The 20,822-nt window shown below is 44.4% G+C and overlaps 1 protein-coding gene across 1 annotated transcript in view; it reads left to right on the forward strand.

Moving 5' to 3' along the window:
* Positions 1-19,250, forward strand: part of LOC147883040 (U3 small nucleolar ribonucleoprotein) — a 50,781-nt gene extending 31,531 nt beyond the window's left edge. The window contains exons 8-13 of the mRNA XM_087400011.1: positions 3,403-3,471; positions 3,552-3,623; positions 3,736-3,789; positions 3,874-4,015; positions 4,245-4,372; positions 18,832-19,250. Coding sequence (XP_087256137.1) covers positions 3,403-3,471; positions 3,552-3,623; positions 3,736-3,789; positions 3,874-4,015; positions 4,245-4,372; positions 18,832-18,921 — 555 coding nt within the window. The 3' untranslated portion in view covers positions 18,922-19,250. The remainder of the gene's footprint in view (positions 1-3,402; positions 3,472-3,551; positions 3,624-3,735; positions 3,790-3,873; positions 4,016-4,244; positions 4,373-18,831) is intronic.
* The last annotated feature ends 1,572 nt before the right edge of the window (positions 19,251-20,822 follow it).

Consider the following 20,822-nt stretch of genomic DNA (forward strand, 5'->3'; position numbering starts at 1 on the left):
ATGAATTTTGGGCTGATGCATCTCACATTGTTGATCTATGTGTGCCTATTGTGAAGCTGCTTAACCGAGTTGATGGAGATATGCCTTTTCTTGGTAAGGTGTATGAGGGGATGGATCGGATGATTGAGAATATCAGAGAAATAGAAAAGGATCCCCAAAAGTTGAGAGAATTGGAAGAGTTGGCTGTGAGCAGATGGAATCAATATTACTCTCCCATGCATGCAGCTGCCTTTGTGTTGGACCCGGAGTTTCAACACAAGGCAAGTGCACAACAGAGTGATGTAGAAGTTGTTCGTGGTTGGAACCTCACTCTTCAAAAGATGGTGCCAACTCCTGATGGACGGCGGAGGATAAAAGACCAGCTTGCCAATTATTGCAATAAGGAAGGCATGTATGGATGGCCAGATGCACAGCATGATAGGTAATATTAACTCATTTTAATTTTCAGATTTTAGGAACTTGTAATTTGTTATTTAATACAAAATTAGAAATCTGAAATTTATGAGTTTTGGAATTTCAGATTTCGAGTTGGGGCTGTTACATGGTGGGAGGATTATGGAGCTGATTCCTCTGAGCTACAAAAGCTTGCCATCCGCATTCTAAGCCAAGCTTGCACCTCCTCTTCTTGTGAGCGTTTGTGGAGTAGCTTTGCCCATATCCACACAAAGAAGAGAAATTGTCTGCGAACGCAACGGGCCAATGATCTTGTCTTTGTTAATGCAAACTTGCATTTGCTTAACAAGATGAGACACGAGTATACGCATGACAAATATATTGGATTTCATAGCCCAGATGATGCCCACTCACCTGATGATGATGATTTGTTAGTAGAGGAGAATGATGATGAGGAGGAGGAGGAGGCAGAGGTTGAGTCTCAGGATGAGGATGAGGATGAGCTTATTATTTGATCATATATGATATGATCCTCGATGTAGTCTTTTTTGGGTTTCAGCTTTCTTTTTGTTACTATGACATTTGGGCTTTGAAAGCTGAATTACAATTTATGAATCATGATTGGTCTCTTAAATATCATGAATCATGAATCATTTTTTCATTTTGTAACTTATTATAGGATTTATAAATTACCCCACCTTGCGTAATTGAAATTTGCATTGTGTGATTGGTAACTAGTTGAACAATGAAACTTGAATCTCCAAAGTTCAAAGTTACAATCAATATTAATGGTCCTAGGTAGAGCTATAGCTTATTGTGCACTTTTTTTGAAGGTAGAGCACTCTAAATGTGTGTATGCATTACTCTAAACCCCCTTTTGTAAACCCCCTTGATGACGTGGCGTTTCCCTGTTTCACCCCCTCTCAAAAATCCCGAAACGTTTTCGTTTCCGTTTTCGTTTTCCCGTTTCCCGTAACTCTGTTTGAGTGTCCTCACTCAATAGAGGAGGATTTCAGGTTGTTTTTGATGATGACAAGTGTGCAGTCAGAGACAAAGAGAATGACTATGCTTTGATGTTGTCTGGCACTTTGTATCGGGGTCTTTTACAGCTTAATCTATATGAAAAAAGATCCGATCTTGCATTATCAGTTAGCACTCCCACTGCTGCGATGCAGAATGCGGAGTTATGGCATGCCAGGGATGGGCACATGAGTTGTGGCAGCTTAATGACACTTCGGAGGCATGATATGGTTGATGCATTGCCTCCTTTGGAGTTGCCTCCTCCTCATGCATCCTTGGCAAGATGCATAGACTTCTCTTCAAGAAGTATGGTGCAAAGAAAGCTACGCGGAAATTACAGCTTATTCACAGTGATGTCTAAAATGAATTTGAAGGGGAGAGTATGGCATAATGCTCTATCATAGCTGTACAAGAGTGCAGTTGTGAGGCATCGGAAGTCATTCTTAGCATGGAATGTAGTGAATGTTGTCCCTGAATCTGACGGCGTCTCCCTCTTTGATTCTCCTTCATCATGGACAGGTTCTTACAAAGTTTGGCTTTGGGCCCCTTATTTCTTTTCTTCACCATCCTTATTTGCTGGAACAGGTTTTAACAGCAACAACTTAGCTCAAAACCCAAGTGTGGGTTTTGTTCCTGATGTTTATCAGTTTCTCGGGTTGTGGCCGGAGGGTTCCGGTTGGGCTGAGGTTTTCGAATTTCACAAGAATTCCGCCATAAAAAAGATCATGCAAGAAGGCAGTATCTTCCAAACAAATTCCATAATCTGCCTGCCAAAGATAAAGAGGAGAGAATTTGATTAGACAAATCAAGTCAGCAGACACTATGTAAATCCAATGCTACCGAGCCATGGTAAAGTACAAATTAATAGCACCATAATAAAAAGTAAGCTAGGTGACCACCCTAAAATGACAGCAATCTAGGCGACCACCAACAAGGTCATGCAATTGAATTGCCTTTGCCCATGATTCAAGTTCAACATTAGACAGAAGTTCAATCTGCAATTCAAGTTGGGACATCTATTTAACAGTATTCAAGTCAAAATATAGTAATGTAAGAGCTATGAACCTTTTCAAAAATCTCCACTGCCTTCCGATACAATGGTTATCAGGTTCCTGCAAAAAGGAGGAAAAAAGCGTGCAAGAACTGCATTAGCAAACACAAGATAGAGTGAGACATTTAAAATGTATGAACTATAAGCTTATGGGTGCCCATCCATTTATGCATGCACGGACATGCAAACACAGAGGTCCAAAGGTTGTTTAAAACTACAGAAATCCAAAATTTTCTACATCAATTGAAAGATTCTATAGACACTAAATGTATTACAAAGTGTCCATTATAGCATCTATACATGGATGCATTTTGTGTCCATTATGTATCTATTACAAAGTGCCCATCACATTATCCATAGATGGACATATTTTGTGTAATTATTAGGATGATGGCCTCACAAGGCCAAAAGTCGGCACACAAATTGCCCAGTCATGTAATGTTTCAGTCCTCCTCTTAGGTTTTAATCTTCCCTTTAACACGTGTATTCAGAATTTTAATCTAGTAAGCCTCAGTTAAGGAGTTTATATACTAGTCAATGTTGAAAAAGGTTTCCTTATGTGATAGTCACATGAGGGGCCAAGCACGAAGAAAATGATGTGGCATAGTCCTGGCTCTGAGTAGCAACAGAAGACTTGTCTATGAAAGTTAAAGTGAGCTATGAGGTCAGACATTAAAATTAAAAGATTCGTCAGTCAATTGTTGTGATGTCTTGTCATGCGTTTGCATTGTCAACTCTTTCTTTGAAAAGCGTGGTCAAGCCACCTCTAGAGTGGTATCCCTAAGAATAATTTTGTTTGTCAATGGTCTATGTTTTCCTTTTTTCAGAGGTTGTGTTATATCCATTAAAGCAACGAAGAAGAAAGGTTCCGGAGTTTTCTAGCAGATTCCCGGAACAATGGCTTTTGAGTCTCATGATTTTGTACTTGGAGCTTGCAGGCTGATTACGTGCAGCATACTGGACTTGCTCCAATTTCCATTTCTCCAGCAGATGGAGTAAGGAAAGAGGTGTGTCAAGTGATGTTTCTTGTGTTGCTTAACAGAGGGGTTTTAATGGTGCATTAGTAAGACCCATTTTACTTTTGCAGGCCACACATTTGTTCAAAGCCTTATGTGTAAAGCTGGATGCACTTTCTCACTTTCATTTCACTCCTAAGCCGGTACATGACCATGGCCAGCTGATTGAAATTTCAAGTCATCTGTGCTGCACTGCTTTCTTTTGCTGTAGGAAGCTCTCACATATGTCTCATATCTTGTTTGCTATGGATAAAGGTCATAGAGGATATGGCCATCCGATCGGATGTTCCTGCGCTTGTTATGGAGGAGGTAAGGATGTAAAATGCAATGTTTGCTATCCATCTGGATGTTGAAATAACACTACATTGTTCTCATCAAGGTTTGTGAGTGCAGGTGGCTCCTTTAATGACGTCCGATGCTCGAATGCTTGCTCCAGAAGAAGTTTTTACAGGTGAAGGAGTTGTAAAGGCTGAAGCAGAGTTAAGTCGTGAAGAAAGGAAGAGGCGTAGAGCCAGACAAAAACAAAAATCAAAAGGTAATTTTTTTCACAAGTTTAAATTCATTAAGTAGACTACCAGTTGGTTGGATGCTGGGGAATACTCTGCACACCATATCAAATTAGGACTCCACAGTGAAAGAGACTCCAGCTGGTAAGCTGAAAGATATTATTCATGTTTTGTCAACCTGGATATGTTGATAGAGACCTTGTTCGTATGATTTGGAGAGTGCTATTTATTGTTTGGCTGTTTTTGCTTTGTGTGCAGTTGAGAAGAAAAGAAAGGAGTCTGAGAAGAAATCAGGCATGAACATTGATCAAGTAGGGAAGTCTATAAAGCCGGCCTTGCAAGGGAAGCAAAAGAATCAGCAGTCACACTTTGGAAAGTCTAAAAAGGTGAATATGCAGAGCTTTCAAGGCAACTTTCAATTATGTTTCTATGGCTTTTCTCATTGTTTCTCATGCTAGAGGATTGCCTGCTATGGGAATTACTAGAGGATTGCCTGCTATGGGAATTAAAGTGGCAGTCTTGTGTACTGTTTGGAAAAAGCTAGAATGAGAGACACAATTTTAGAGGGAAGAGGAGGAACACTCAGCATTTCACCTACAAACATGAAACATATGGACATGTGACAATTTTCTTCCCAAAACAGGGCTTAGAGGAATTGTAGCTAGGTAGAGAGAATTAGGGATCGGGTCAAGAAGATTCATGAATTGAGGCCAGTGGTGGGCATACAATGGCTTCATGAAACTGTACTTCATTCATTGTAGGGAGAGAAAGGGGAAAACAATAAGAGTTGAAGATGTAGAATTGAGTAGAGGCTGAAATAGTGGATCACAAATCTAATGGTTACACTAAGCTCTACTTCAGTCGTTGAAGGGAGAGAAAAGGTGAAATATTAAAAGTTAAAGATGTAGAATTGAGTAGAGGCTGAAAATAGTGGATCAAAAGTTAGGTAGAGAATTAGCAAGCTGGGCAAGAAGAAGATCAATTCAATGAGTTATTGATGAGTGGCTGGTGTATATCATCGAATTTGGACATGTGATACTTGTTGTATTAATAAAAATGTGCACACATGTGTCTAGGTCCTAGGGGCAATAGGAAGGGAAGGGTGCATTAAGGTGCATTGAATGGTAGATGCATGGGTCATACGCTAAGGGTAGGTGTAAATGGGAAGATGGAACTTGGAGTGATCTCAAAGGACATTAATGAAAGGGTATCACCTTTTCATTGTGAATCTCACATTGCATTCTCTATTCACCTTGCATTCATCCGCCATCTCTCTCCCACCTTGCATGTAGGTCGAAAATAGAAACAAGTACTCCCATGAGGGCGCTCTTCCCCATTGGAGGGCCAATTAGCATTCGAATTTTGCATGCATTGCACACATTTGCATTCTCGAAAAGACTAGTTCTTGACACCCACTATCTTGACTTGTTGCCATTCCAAACCCTGGAAGGACGCCACATCCTTGCTGCCCCTCTCTAGCTCAGCTTGTAAGAAGCCTTCTGGCTGCCCCACCTTGTAAAAGATGCAGTGAGAGGATCCAAGGGACTCCCAAAAGAACCGAATCCTGAGGGCCATAGTTACCACGGAACGACGTTTCAACATCCGCAATGTCTGAAACGCCGTTCTGGACGTAGGAGGAGTAGGGAACGCTTGGAACGTTCCTTGGTAGGCACTTACGCGTTTCGGACGTAGACTTGGCGTCAAGGGTTTACAATTTCATTGGCTGGGGTAAAACTCCCGAACATCACCTTTTCCTTGCATTGTTGGTGTCGCGGTTTGCTGCTCCTTTGTCCTCCAACTCCTACACTACCTCAGCCCCCTTCCAGGCCTCCTTGGGCCCTCTCCTCTCAGCCTCTCCTTCTCTTCACCCTTTCTCTCCATCCTCTCCCCCTTGTCTCAAGCTTGAGGCTTCCGTCCACTTCTCTCCACTCTGTCCCTATCATAGTAGGCAAGGAGTTTCGAAACACGTTTCGGGGTAAACCCGAAATGTCTGTAAAAACGTTTCATGCATAATAGGGTATTTAAATATATATTTTCCCCCAAAAATATTAAAACAGTTTATATTATTACTACCAGAAGTCCAATACTTGAAAAAAACTCATGAAACATAGTTCACAGGCATTTGATATGTCACTTAGAACTTGAAATTGGATATTTGAAACATGTTACTAATTCTAAATTAGAAAATTATTAACACATCATTGTAGATTCAAGCATCAATGGTCATATTTCAGAATTGAATAGATATATGGAATCATGAATCATCATTCATGTCTGTGTTGCACTTGGACGGGCTTAAGGCAAATGTACGGGCTGAAGGTCAATTTGAGCATACGGGTCGCGATTTGAGACGTACGGGTGGCTAAAATACAACGCGACCCTAGAATTCCCAAAATCGAGGCAAGTTGGGGTTTTTGGAACACTGGGTGTTTTTTTGGGGCCCCGAAACACAAGTTTCAAATTCGAAACGCTTCTAAAACGTTTTGTATGTTTCGAGGTGTCCCAAAACACGCTTCGGACCTACTATGCTCCCTATTCTCTCAGCCCAGTCTATCAGCGACCCCTTCTCACTCTTCTCTCAGCCCACACTCTCCCGCTTCCAAGTTCTTCAGCCCACTCTATCAGACCCCCTTTCTAAGTCTTCTAAGAGTGTCTTTAAAAGTCTAAAGCTGAAATGGAAAGTTTAGAGATGCTAAAAGTGGTTTCTTTTCATAATTTGGTATATCTCCATATGAATTGATGATGTGCCATATGATGTGGCGTTTTGGTTCCTGTTCCCCCTTCCCGAAATGTTCCCGTTGTAGCACGTGACTTGTGAGGCTCCAAAATGTTCGCGTTCATTGGTAACTTTTTTTGAGAGGCACCCCTATCTGCAAGAATTGCCTCCACCAGTAGGGGGGTCCAAGGATTGCGTAACGTCTCCCACCAGCAAGCAGGGATCACTGCATCTATCCTCGCCACCCATATGCCTCAGATGAGAGAGCGCTTGCGCCCTGGCCTCTGCATCCCTAGGGAGATGCCTCCAAACCACGAAGGACTCGGCTTGGCCACTTTTCCAGGATGACCATCCGAGGTGCATCTGCTTACCTAGCATACACTCCTTCGTGTTTTGAACCTCTAGGTGCCCAATGAGCGGCTGTCTCTCGAACTCCTCTCTGCAAGAAGGGGTGGCTCGAATACCATGTAAATGACCATATCATTTGCAAACTCTGAGTCTAGTAGTTCCTCTTGTTGTTGTATCCCGAGGCTCATCCTTGTGAGGCCTAACGCTTGAGAGCACAAAAAGTAGCCTCGCGCCACCACTACGAAAAAGAAGAGAAAAGGGGCGAGGGGGTAATGTTACTGGTTTATATTTTGTTAGGATGTCATGACCTGGCAAACTGAAGGGGGTTTCCTTGTGTTCTGTTGCAGCTATTGCTTGATGAGTTGTTGGAGATCCGAAGGGTTCAGATGATTACTAGTGCGAAAATCGAGACACAGCAAATGGATCTTGGTGAGCGGTTGGATGCCCATTGTTATTGGAGCCCTGAGGTTCATTGATCTAGGGGGCAGTGTACCAGTTTGGACATGCGAGGGGGCTGTATAGTTCTAAGATACAATTGCCCATGCATGAAAGCGGACCTTGCACCGATGGCTGTGTCAGTTGGATTAATGTACCAAATGGATTTTGTACCAATACTTGACCAAAGGAGAAGGCCTAGCATCTATGGCTTGGGAGCATCTCAAATCCAGGTTTTCAGTGATCGTGCTAAAACGGTTCGTGCTAGGACGGGGCTTCATCGATGGAGCATTACAAAATTGATCCCTTTAGTTGTTCCAGCGACACACCTAGCTCCTTGGACATCATGTTCCATTTAGGAGCTGAGAGAGGGTGTTGGAGGTCAACGTCTCCTGACGTCACATGGTTAGGTTAGATAGAGAGTGAGGGCCTTGCTTGTGGTTGTGGGTGTGTCCGCTCCCCGTGAGGGTAGAGTAGGGTAGGGATGAGGGCAGATCTGCCCATTGTGGATGCCCCATTTGGGGTCCATCTGGGCTTGCTGGTATCCGCGTGGCAGCCTCAGTTGAGGTGCATTGTGTTGGCCAAGAATGGGGGCTTGCGTGGCCACCCATAAAATAGGAGACCCCCCCTTTGAGGCCTCACATAGGATGAGGTGGACGGAGGTGTTGGTTGGCCCATAGGTAGGGGGGTCAGCCCCCTATTTGATTGTGTGGCATCCTTTTATAGGGCAAAGGCTGAGGCGGCCTAGTCGGCCCTATGGATCCCTCAGCCGTGTTGTTTGATAGGTCTGTGTGCCAACCCTTATGATCAGCTCATGTTCTTGCTGCAGCTCCTCCGTCGCTCTAGCTGTTGTCCCCCTCCCAAGGGCAGGTTCTTACGCGTTACCCACCCGTCCGCCACTACACCACGGATGATGCTTCCCGTCCGACTTGCATGTGTTAGGCATGCCGCCAACGTTCATCCTGAGCCAGGATCAAACTCTCCATGAGATTCATAGTTGCGTTACTTATAGCTTCAAGGTACCCAGCTCTACAGCTTCTCTTTCCTCACAAAGCACGTGGAGCTGACGGCCTCTCAGTTCATGGAGCTCACAGACTTCCGTCAAGGTTCACACACTACGATAGCTTCCTGCTCATGGAGCACGCATGTCGCCATGGTTCTCTAGCTTTCCTGCAGAGACCCCCTCTCATCTGGTCGTCCAGCCCTCCCTTCAAGGAACTCCCTAGTGCAACGAAGAACCTTTCAGTGTCAACCCGCACAGCTCCCGTCCGCCATCCCACGTATCAGCCTCCCCCTCTACTAGAGCATCCCAATTCTTGATCACGTAGCCACCTTGCATGCACACGTTCCCTTCCAGATTTTCCAGCCACGTCATCACGTATAATTTACCACTCTCCCATTAAAAATTGCAAATATCCCCCCAAGGCACATTAAATGCATATTTTGGACCTATAGTCACACAATTCCCACACACGTTAGCATGCACATTAAGGCTTGCATGCACCTCCGTACACCCACATGAAAAGCCCCTTGACATGGGCACCAAAACATATCAAATTCCTGTAACATGCAAGACTACATTGACTCAGGAAAATAAAAAAAATCCCTTCATGACTTGATTTTACATGACCCCAAAAACATTTTCACTTGACCACACACTGGATGCCCTTGCTCTGGAGATCTGGTACAACCACATTGCATTTCATCATTTCCCATGAAGTCCCTGCAAAACATACTTTATTGTCTTTAAAAACTATACATCAGTTCATCATGCTTGTGAAAGAAAAAATCCACAAATACCAAAAGCCCACACCTACCCTAGATGTGTACATCTATGTGCCTACCCACAGCTATATACAGTGCTCAAAAACTTGATATAGTTTTTGTCCTATCAACGTGCTTGAGTTTTCATACTTTTTTGAATTTGTCCATGAGGGGCGAGTACAATTCCACTCACCTTTTAGGAGCTTATGGGGTTGTCGTTGCAAGAATAGAAAAGGAAAATGTGTCTCGTACGATGCATGATGATGACCAAGCCCTTTTGGCAAAATGCAGGTCAGCCTAAGAAAAACAGTAAATGTCATTATTACAAGAAGCATGGACACCACAAAAATGAATGCAAGATAATGAATCAGCTAACCTTGCTACTAAAGATATGTCTTCTTTGTTTTGCAGTTATGATGCCAGGTGTGATGCTAACCATAATGATGACTGAGATGCTATATAGTTAGTACTTTGAGAGTGGTGCTTTGTACAAAAGGAGGTAGGGGCAGATTAGAGAAAGGGGCTAGAAGAGTGGAAGGGAGAGGGACGAAGGGAGAGAGGCAAGGAGAAGGCATAGGGGGGAGAGAGAGAGAGAGAGAGAGAGAGAGAGAGAGAGATTATTAAAGTCTTTGGAAGACCCATGGGTCTATGAGGTTGTGAAAATCCTGGTACAAACGAGCTGTGAGGGTGGAGCTACTGAACGAGCATCCACACCAATGCATAATGTGACATGCAAAATGATAGTACTAAGTACAAAATAGTCATGTCAGTGGTCGACTACATATCAATCTCATCATCATCATCATCATCATCATCATCAGGACGTCAGGGTGGATGAGGCAATGGAGGCATGAAATCGGCGATAGAGTGTTGTCGGTTGCTCACGGGTGTGGCGTTGTGACGTCTCCTGGTCATAGCTCTGCACCTAACAAGGGCTACAATAACCCCCCTCGGTCGGGCTCCGACTCTAAAGAGAGAGGGGATATCCCCAAGTGTAATCTATGTCAACCCTGTGTCTGAGCTGTTGAGTCTTTGACTTTGGGTCACGATTATGTCGAGGTCTCGTATCGTGGGGGTTCGTGTGATTTGGCAAGAAGAACTCCGTGATAGAGCTCTGAGAGGGATCTACAAAGAAAGAAGTCTGCTCCTGTCTCCGTGATCGAAGTAGCCTCTCGCGGTGCCTAACTGCCTCATGAATGAAGGCCGCGAAGCATCTCTGGTCTAGATAGGAGAGGAATCGGGATAAAACCCCAGAGCTATCTCTGAAGAGGCAGTAGAAACGGCCTCATATCTCATAGTAAACAATCATGGTGGCTCAATGAAACCCTCCTCTCTGATATGCAAGCAATGATCTCTGTAGAAGCTCAGCTTCAAGGATGTTCGCTCGGTCCCGGCCAGGTTTGGAATGTGTGTAGCTGTAAGAGATCCTCACGGATGACCTGGTTGACCTTGTGTGATTGGAGGGGAGAAAATGGAGCGTCCATATTGTACTGGAAGAGAGGGATCTATCCATTTGGAGCCCTAGTCGCTCAAACCATCTCTCTGTGCGTGCATACCAGCATCTTTGGTCACCTCCTGCTGAAAGTACCATAGAGGACAATGCTAGCCATGGTAGTCTGCTACACCCAGAAGTGTAATCCTCGTACTCCTTGACTCGGTACAAATACGTGATGACCTGAAATTTCGCATCTAGCTGTAATGGGTATGACCCAAACGCATCCTGAATGATGTGGTGAAGAACGGATGGCTTACCGCGAATCATCTGCGATAGCATGAGAACCTGTAGCCGCTCCACACGAGCCCACTCTATATTCGACAAGTCTGCCCCCATCAAGGGCAGCCATACATCCCTGCTAGACTGACCAAGGAGTCAAAAAGCAGCCCCTTGGTCCGTGGATCGTGTAAGTGTGAGCGGAAGCATTGCCTCCCTAGTCCGGCCAATGAAGTGTATCCCCTACTTAGGCTGGCTTGTATCGCGAGTCTCATAGTGAAGATGGGTCTGGAGAAGACAACCCCAAGATACGTGTATGACTAAACTATCTCAACAGGTGACCGATCAAATGTGAACTGCTCCTTGTGCATGAAGGCTCGAGATATATCGAAGTTCATAACCTTGGTTTTACTAAGGTTGACCTTCAAATCATGAGACTAAAAAAAAAACTCTAGTATATCAAGGTGTCTCTGGAGCTCCTCTACCGAGGAAGATAAAAGTGCCACGTCACATGAATACATCAATATCTTGATCAAAGTGCCAGCAAGAGAGCATCCATCTCCCCCCGTATGATGAAACTACCTCAATAGGGGACCCATCAAATGCGAATTGTTCCTCGCGCATGACGGCTCAAGATGTATTTAAGATCATAACCTTGGTTTTATCCAAGTTGACCTTCAAATCATGAGACTCACAAAAGGATTGTAGTGCGTCAAGGTGCTCTGGAGCTCCTCTGCTGAGGAAGACAAGAGAGCCACGTCATTTGCGTAAAGCAATATCCGGATCAGCGTGCCTACGAGAGAGCAACCTACCCCCCTGTGTCTGCATCACAGTCTCGAGCTCATCTATGTAGAGACCAAATAAGGTAGGTGATAATGGACACCCTTGTTTGACCCCGATAGTGCTCATGATCTCGTCTGTTCATCTCGATCCTATCAGGACTCTGCCCTAATCTCGCTCATAAAGTGCCATGATAGCCCAACTGATCTTCTGGTCGTAACCTAAATCTTGTAGGCACCGTATGAGGCGGGCCGTCAGAACGTGTCAAATGCCTTGCGGAAATCCACAAAGCAACAATAAACCCTCTGCTTCCGTGCCGTCATCTCCTCCATGATACATCTGAGCGGTCCAGGCGCGTGGAAACTCCAAGCAAACAGCTTCATTAAATAGCTTGGCTAAGATCGGGGCTAGGAGGTTAATCTCATATGCAATGAACTTAGTGTATAGTCCCTCATGATCCTTCGCTTGACCATTATGAAGTTTCATTACAACATCCTTTCCCCCCCCCCCCCCCCCCCCCCCCCCCTAGTGAAGAGGGTGCAGGATGTGGGGCGTGGCATATGTCATAGGTTAGGGGCTGGCTGATTTGGGATATCATAGAGCGTGCGTGCATAATCAGACCACGCCTGAGTGTCAGTGAGTGGTGAGAGGGACCGTCCCTCTAGAAATCTCCACCAAAAGTCCTTAGAGTTGTTACTTAACAGAATGTTCAGTAGCTCCTCCTCGTTCCGGTGCACAAAGTCAAGTTTCTTCTTGCGTACCAGTCGATGGTACTCACGTAGCGTCTCTAGCTCCCTCGGAAGGCTGTTTTTTGTTTCGAATCTGAGCTAACGGCGTAGAGCCTTACACTTATCATCGTACCAACTATTACAAGGTCGGTGCCAGGTGGTGGTGGGCGGGTGGAGCAAGTGGTGTGGGGAAAGGCGTGAAGAGCAGCCTCGTGTAGTGAGCGAGTGACTAGGGCAGCACGATCCTCTAATAGGGGTATAAAGCCTATGTATGCGAGAAGTATGTACAGACGGCCAGAGTAACTAGGTGAGTGATCGTGATCAAAGTGTATATCATGGTAGGTCAACGGGGTAGAAAGTGTTGTGCGGCGGGGGGTAGAAATGCTAAAGAAACGATAGGTATGATCAGGCCTTGGAGGGAGAGGTTCTACGGTAAAGTCAGTGATGCGAGATGTGAAGGCAGGGGATCCCATGATGTAGTCCACAACATTGAAGCCTCCCCCATGTGGAAAGCTTCTTGTGTTTGGGCCTGGCAATCACTAGATGCACGCTATCATACAATTGTTGCTTTTTCTCAATGAGCTGAGCTACATCTTGGCCCTATTGAAGAGGATGGATCTCAGATAGTTATACTAACTAGTATCTTTATTCTTGTGTTTGGGCCTGGCAATCACCAGATGCACGCATCATACAACTGTTGATTTTTCTCAATGATCTGAGCTCCATCTTGGCCCCATTGAAGAGGCTCGATCTTCAGACCTGAGGCTATGTTGCGCTAATCGTTGCTGGGACTGTGGGGAGCTTGTCCATGAACGGACCCCATATGACGGAGCTATGAAAGCGGTGGGCTGCTGCAGAAAAGGTTGCTGTGGGAACTCTGAAAGGCTGAGACACGCAGTAGTAACTTCTGGGTCTGTTCCAGTTCAGCCTTGCCACACACATCCCTCAGCCCGTGGCCATCTGTCTGCAGCAGACAACAGCAGAGATGCGGCAGCCAGTCTGGGCCTTTTCGGCCCAGAGCAGGTCCGGGTAGGGCAGCAGAAGGCAGCTAGTAGTCGTCAAAGCCACAGACCCAAACAGGTCCCCACAGAGTTCACCATGAGCTCCAGCAGTAGCAGCAACAGTTCCATAGCAGTAAGCAGCAGTACTTCAGCTGCCATGGCAACCCTTCAGCCTTAAGCTCCAGCAGCAACTGCCCATCATGCTGATGTGGCAGTCCGTGACTGCATCTGCCACAGCCAATGTGGCATTCTATCACCTCTATGCTGCTGCCTGCAACAGTGGCGTTTATGCAGCGTGCTGTTGCTTATGTGGACTGCCCGCATGTCCTATGCTGACGTAGATAGCCTTGCATGGCTGCTGGGGGTGTGCTTGTGGCCCTGACTGAGTTCCATCAGCCATGGACAGCAGCATGCCCACTGCCCAGAACAACACCCCCACCAACTTGGAAAGGTGAAGCCACCTGATGCGGGCCATTTGTCAAGACCATTATAGGTAATGAAATCATGCATTCTGCTGAGGTCTAATAGGGCCTGCCCATAAGATGTGAACGGTCCTTGTCTTTCAGCCGAAACTCGTACAATACCTGCCTCCTCAAGGTCAATGTTTGGCAGTAGAGTGGAATCATCCCTGAAGCTGAGGAGTGGTGCCTGAGGAGCACCTGTCCTCGCGTTGAAGTCCCCAACTAGGAGGACTTCTCAGCGGCTAGAGAAGTCAACAATGGACGGATAAAGAGCAGCAAATGGAGACGTCTCATCCTCCCCTCGAATATCTCTGGCAAAGCGGGAGGTCTCGGGGTAGCAAACTGCAATAAATAGATCTTGGCTATCCATGTGTCGAATCCGGATCCAGGGAAACCTAGAGTGTGGATCTGTAAAGGACTGTGACTCCTCCTGACCCTCGAATCCCTCTTGTATCCCTCGTCTCTCTCATCTCTGTAGGTAGACTCCCATGTATACCCGCTGAACTACTGGTAGTGGGCGCTTTGGACTTTTATGTGTCTCTGTATAAAAGACTGTGTCGTGACCTGTATAGGACCTCGAGAAGTTCATTGTTTCTGACCATAAGGTACCGTTACAGTTCCAGATGGTACGAGATAGGGTCTCGGATGTCTGAGTCTCATAGACCCCGCCTCCCTATGTGGAAGGAGAGGTGGGTGCCCACCAAGGGGCCTGTAAGGAGTCGTCCATCTCGTACTACTGTCCACTTCTCCTCCTTGCGGGCCTGATCCCGCTGCTACTACAGAAAATGCATCTCCTTAACTTGTAGTGGAGTGAGGTCCTCATCCATGGAGATCGCTGGCTGGTCTCGTAAGGTTGACCTACGACGTAAAGCTAAAAGTCGTGCCTAGGCGTCATGGAACCGTATGATAAGGGGCTGCTCTCGGTTGGGGTCCCTCCCTACCCGCCATGCTCTCTCAATGTTGTGCTCAGTCGCCCCTAGGGTAGTGGTCATGAAGGCCGTCGCATCTGCCATCGGTGTAGCCTTAGTGTGGGGAATCCCACGTACTCTTATGTTGAGAGCCTTGCTAGCTCTCTCTGCTGCTCCAGCAGGGTAGCCGAAACGGGTACCCTTGTAGGTTCCCATTTGGCTACGTCGATCCATCTAGATGTCTCCTCGATGGCAGATTGCATGCTCGCAATCTATGCGCCCACAATTGGGGTGCTCCCTGAGATTGTAGGTATAGCAGCGACCTCCTGTCGGAGCTGCGAGAGCTCTTGTCGGAGTCCCTGAATAAGATCAGCCTGGTCTCGAATAGCCTGAGACTGCTCTGGAAAATGGGCAGTCTACCGAGATGGATTAGCACTAATTAGAGATTTCAAATCTAAACTCAAAGACCCTCAGTCTTTAACTGATGTAATGAAGGCCATTTTATGATAGGACTATAATTTAGACGTGTGCTGTAATAACTTCGATAGCTCTCCATGCGATCTTTCTCCAATTGTTCCAATATATCAAACCGGAATTCTATGGATTCTTGTGGGAGTATCCAGTCCTCCACCGCCATGCAGAAACTAGGCACAACATATTCCAGTGGAGTGATTGCCTCCATTCCAAATGCGAGTTTCAATGGTATCAGGCCCGTGGCTACCTTAAAGAACGTGCGGTATGGCCACAATGTGGATAGCAATTTCTCATCCCAATCGGTCTGATGATTGTTGACCAGCAAGGTGATCCGCTTGAGCTGCTTATTGGAAGATTCAGCTTGTCCGTTGGCTTGCGGGTGGTAGGAGGAGGATTTCTTGTGAATCACCATATCAAAAAAGGTCATCTCCTTGATCACCTTGGCCACAACATGTTTGCCGCAATCACTCACCAACTCAATGGGACAGCAAAACCGACAGAAAATATCCTTGTGCAAGCACTTGGCTGTTGATCTTGCTGTATTATCCCGTGAGGCCTCTTGTGGACATTAATATGACTCTCTCTCTCTCGCTCTCTCTCTCTCTCTCTCTTTCTCTCTCTCTCTTGAGACTGCTCTTCTATGAGCAGGCGCGTCTCAGTTGGAGTAAGCTCTTCAAATATCTATACCCGTATACCCTTCAGCTTGTTGGTCTGGTGAAGAATCTTTACTCTTCCTATCCTCGCATTGAAATAAACTTGTAGCTGTTTGCCTTTTGTAGTGATACAACCAATGCCATCTTCATTTCATTCACATTGTGCTATCTCATTTCTTAGGCATGTGATTCTCTCCTCTTCATTGTATTCAAGAGCTGCAACCATAAGCGTGAGCTCTCTTACTTCCTATTGTAGAAATTATATCTCCTCTTGTGGGTCAGATCCAATCTTCCGCTTCATGGGGGCTAGGTGTGCATGTCAAGGCTACAACGTCAGAGTAAGAGGGCTTTCTATTCGGTGTAGTGACAAAAGTCTTCATCTTCGGGAGTTCCGTGGTGGTGGCTTGTGCAGACTTTGATAAGCCCTTTTGCTGATGCTAACACCCCAAGCTGAGCCAAGGGATCAGCTCAGCTTGGGGTGAAGTAGAACTTTGCTGCATTGGTTCAGTGTACTGCTAGAGTAGCTGCAAGTAGGAGATAGGAGGAGGGAGTGTTGATAGGATCAGATGTCACATCGAAAGTCTACAATGAGTGGTGGATGGGGACTTTTATAGTCTCTTAACATTTCCCACTAACTCTAGCTAAGGGGCCACTAAAGTAGCCCTTTCCCCCCCTTCCTTACTGGCATCCCTTCCCATAGAATTTTGCCCTCAAAATTACATGTACCGGCTGCTACGCAAGGGTGCTGAGACAGCAAAGTAATGCTGATCAGCCTGGTAAAAGATAGGGGTACTCCTCGACAATGCTTTCGGGCTGCCATGATTGTTCATCCTTTGGAAGTTGTTTCCATCTAATGAGGTACTCAATGTAAAACCTGTTGCGGAGTACTCGATCTTCGAAATCCACAATGTGCTCAAGAACATACAGGATATGACCCGCCTCATCCATAGGTGAAAGGTACGGAAGGCACTAGGGTGAATTGTGACACATGTTGAGCTCCAAGATTTTTTGTCTTATACGGTGACCCCTTTGTGAACCCTGGTGCTCAGATGAGTCAAGCACGAGCTACGTGGGTCCAATCCCAATACCCACAGTTACAGGACATGGTGGAGTAGTTTGGGTCGCGAGGGCAAACCATTGCAGGGTATCCACCTAGCAACAAGTTCAGTAGAAGGGAATATCATGTGCACTAGTGCCGCGGGCACAGGCAGCCAAGGTGGACTACCTCAGGGTGTTTGGTTGTGTAGCCTATGCACATATGCTTAGTCAGTTGAGAAGCAATCTAGATGACAAGGCAATTCAACGTGTTTTGTTGGCTATAACAGTGAGAGCAAGGCTTACAAGCTCTTCAATTCTCAAACAAGAAGGATTTTTGTGAGTAGAGATGTGATTTTTGCAGGAAACTCGGATCAGTCCATGATTGAGTTTCATGGCAGTATACGGGCACTCAAGATGTGTTTAGAGCAGCCAGTAGAAACTCAGAATATTCGGCCTATACATGCTGATGCACAGCAGCCTTTGGATGGTCTAGATCAGGTCCAGGATCAGGCAGGAGGTTGTCAAAGGAGGGCTACTCCGTAGGAATCTAGAACAGCGCCCAGATGAATCAGCAGACTCTCGGCTCCTCTCTGCAGTAGGACAAGGGCTGGTTCAAGATGGACAGGTGGGGCAGACTTTGTCGATTCAGCTTGGAGGATGAGTTCATTGTACGATACAAAAGAACCAAGCAGTTTTGAGGATGCTCAGGATAATGAGCATTAGATGAGAGCCATGCCAGTAGAATTGGGTTCTATCTGAAGAACAATACATGGGAATTTCCAAGGGCTATTCTCAGCAGAAGGGGATAGAATATGACAAAACCTTTGCCCCCACTTCTATGATGACCATCAGCTGTGTTGTTCTTTGGCTGCGCATTTTGGTTGGAAGGTACATCAGTTGGATATTAAAACAGCCTTTCTCATTGGGGACTTGCAAGAAGAAGTGTATGTAAGTCAGCCTGTTGCTTTTCAGATGCATTATCAAGAACATAAAGTATGGAGACACCAGGAGGCACTTTATGGGTTGAAACAATCTCCATGAGCTTGGTATGATAAAAGTCATACATTTTTTACCAATCAAGCTCTACAAAATAGTAAATAGAGAGTATCGTTTATGTCAAGAAAGACAAAAATGATGTACTGATTATAATTGTATATGTAGATGATATGTTGCTCACAGGCACAAATGAAGGGACTTCAAGAAGGATCTTGAAGGGACATTGTCACTACAAGGAGGTGTTGGAAATATTTGAAGGCAATTGCCAATATTTTAGTTAATTAGGAGGGATAGGGGCACTTTTTCATTCAAAAGCTTCCCCCGCTAACCACAGTTAGTGTAGTACAGTCAGTTTAGATTCACCCTAGGGTTTTAGGGTTTTGTCGTGTTGACCTCTTGTAGTTTTTTCTTGCAATCTCATTTCAGCGGAGCTCCTTTTTAGCTATGTCTATCTCACACATTTAGGTCCTGGCTAGTTCAGTTATGGACATAACAAAGAACCCATATCACCTTAGATATAGTGCCTCATATGTTGAAATGCAAGCAGCATTGTACTATGTCTTAGTTGAGATCAAAGAGCAACTGTTGGTGCATACATAAATAGTGTATGTAGGCCTACTTTGTTATTTTGTTGCTAGCTTAAACAGTGTCAAAAGAACACTTCTGATGACAACTCAATTTTTTAATTGTGTATTGATCTAGTAAGTTACGGCATGGTATGGGTGGCGTTGGAATGGTTTAAACGAATTTTAGATGCATGAACCTGCTATTAAATACGGTTCATACTACAGAGAGGATGGTGAGGGTTTAAATTTTTGGTGTGGTGTTTCAGGTTTTTCAGCAACTTGATCAATCAAAACACAAGGTAAAGGAACCAACCCAACCTAAAGAGTCTCATGTACTTCCATTCCTGAAACTGTAGCTATAAGCATATGGTAGATTTGTGGTAGTAGTACTGATGTCTCTCTTGGAAGAAGCGGGAAGTATGTTAGAGCAAGTGGTGAACTTAATTTTGACATGTATTGCCAATAATATTCCACTTTAGCTATAGCATTAAAGATTCTCATGTACTTCCCGAACCTCTAGCTAAAAGCATATTGTAGTCTGATGTCGCTGTTGGAAGAAATGGGCATGAATGTTGGAACAAATGGTGAGCACGATTTTGACATGTATTCTTACATTGTCAATAATTGTAGTTTTGTGGGTTTGTCAAGGTGTTGATACCAGTCCACTGGTTTTCCTAATGGAAAGGGTAATACTGAAATTTCTCATTGCATTTGATCCACACAGTTGTAGGCATCCATATTTTTCTTAAGAGGAGAGGGTCATGGTGGGTGTATGCGAGTGCAAGGTTGCTTTCCATATACAGATTTGCTTTTACAGTTTTTTGTTTTCTTCAGCAAAGTGCTCATGTATAGTTTAACCAAATGAATTATAATCTCTGTTTTCTTTTGGGAGAAGTGAGTGAAGCAAAAGTTGTTTTATATAAGGAGGGATCATTTTATGGCAAGCCACAACCTTTAAATATAATTTTGTTTTATTGAGAATACTGAAGCTAAGGCTTTTCTTTTCATGTAAAGAGCTTACAAATTTCTTTTGAATGGTGTGTAAGATCTGAAGAAATTTTCCTTAAATTGGAAATGTATCTTTCAAGTTGATTGGATCTTTCAAGTCAATTGGGTTCAATGAGAAATAGACTGAATGAATGCTTTATCAAAGTAAAATTTTAAATGGCTATCCTATCAAAATAAAAATTTTAATGTTTCTTGTCGATTATGTGAGGATATCCTAGCAAATAAATTATCATTAGCAAACAAAGAGAATCTATGTCTCAAAAAAGAGAGAAAGGTAGTACTATACTAGATTGAAATTAAAATAATAATAATATGCCTTTTATCAAAAGGTTTGTATAGTTGAACTGGTGTCTCCAATTGTTGTGTGCATGAATAGCTGTTTATCCCTTGTAAAATGTGTCCCTTTATGAAGGTATAGCTGTAAATAGTAGTGTCTCTTTCATAGAAATGCTCTCTTTTTGAGGGGTTACGGTCGTAGGAAACCTTAGGTGAAAGGAGAACTTTCCATCCATCGAACTATTCATAGGTCAAAACCTAGAAAGGGGTTAATCTTACATTGTGACACCCCCTCCCGCAAAAGGGAGACTAGTAGAAATGTTGAGCATCGTATAGTAGATCCTTGCAGATGATTAAAAGTGTAGTAAATTAGGTTTGTTGCATGTTTTCTCCTTTTGTCATGTGATGTTAAGAGTTCTCCAAATCGTGCAAATGCATGAGAAAATGTGTCATGTCACCGATAAGTCCCTTGCTAGTGATCGTCTACATTGCAAGCCGGGGATGGGCATGATACAATCATATTTGATCATTCGAATATAAGCATTGGGTGTTAGAATAGTGTCCTTTCTTGGGGGGGGAAAATACTTTCAAATTATTGTCAAGATGGGATTTGTGTATCACATATCAAGGATAAGCATGTGACTTGTTTACAATTAATCCTAATACCTCTCGCCTTTCATGCCAATAGATGGAGAACTAATGTACCTCACATGGAACAAAGAAGACAAAAAATGCAATGTTATTTTAAAGGCTATGCAGAAGTTATAATCATATTTGATCGTTTAATAGAAATAGCGAGATGAATGCAACATATTGCTCAAATTGAAGTCATTATTTGATTACTCACCCTTGACCAAAGTGCCTTGTGTCACATTAGAGATCCCACGTTTTTTGGATGGATTTTTTTCTCTTTGTATTGATTTTTTTAGAAAGCTCAATGTATCAACCAAAAATTGCAGATGAGATGGGTAAA

Source organism: Dipteris shenzhenensis, chromosome 28, assembly GCF_047967505.1.
Source record: "Dipteris shenzhenensis isolate YYH24624 ecotype China chromosome 28, Dip_SZ_1.0, whole genome shotgun sequence".
Classification (NCBI taxonomy): Eukaryota; Viridiplantae; Streptophyta; class Polypodiopsida; order Gleicheniales; family Dipteridaceae; genus Dipteris; species Dipteris shenzhenensis.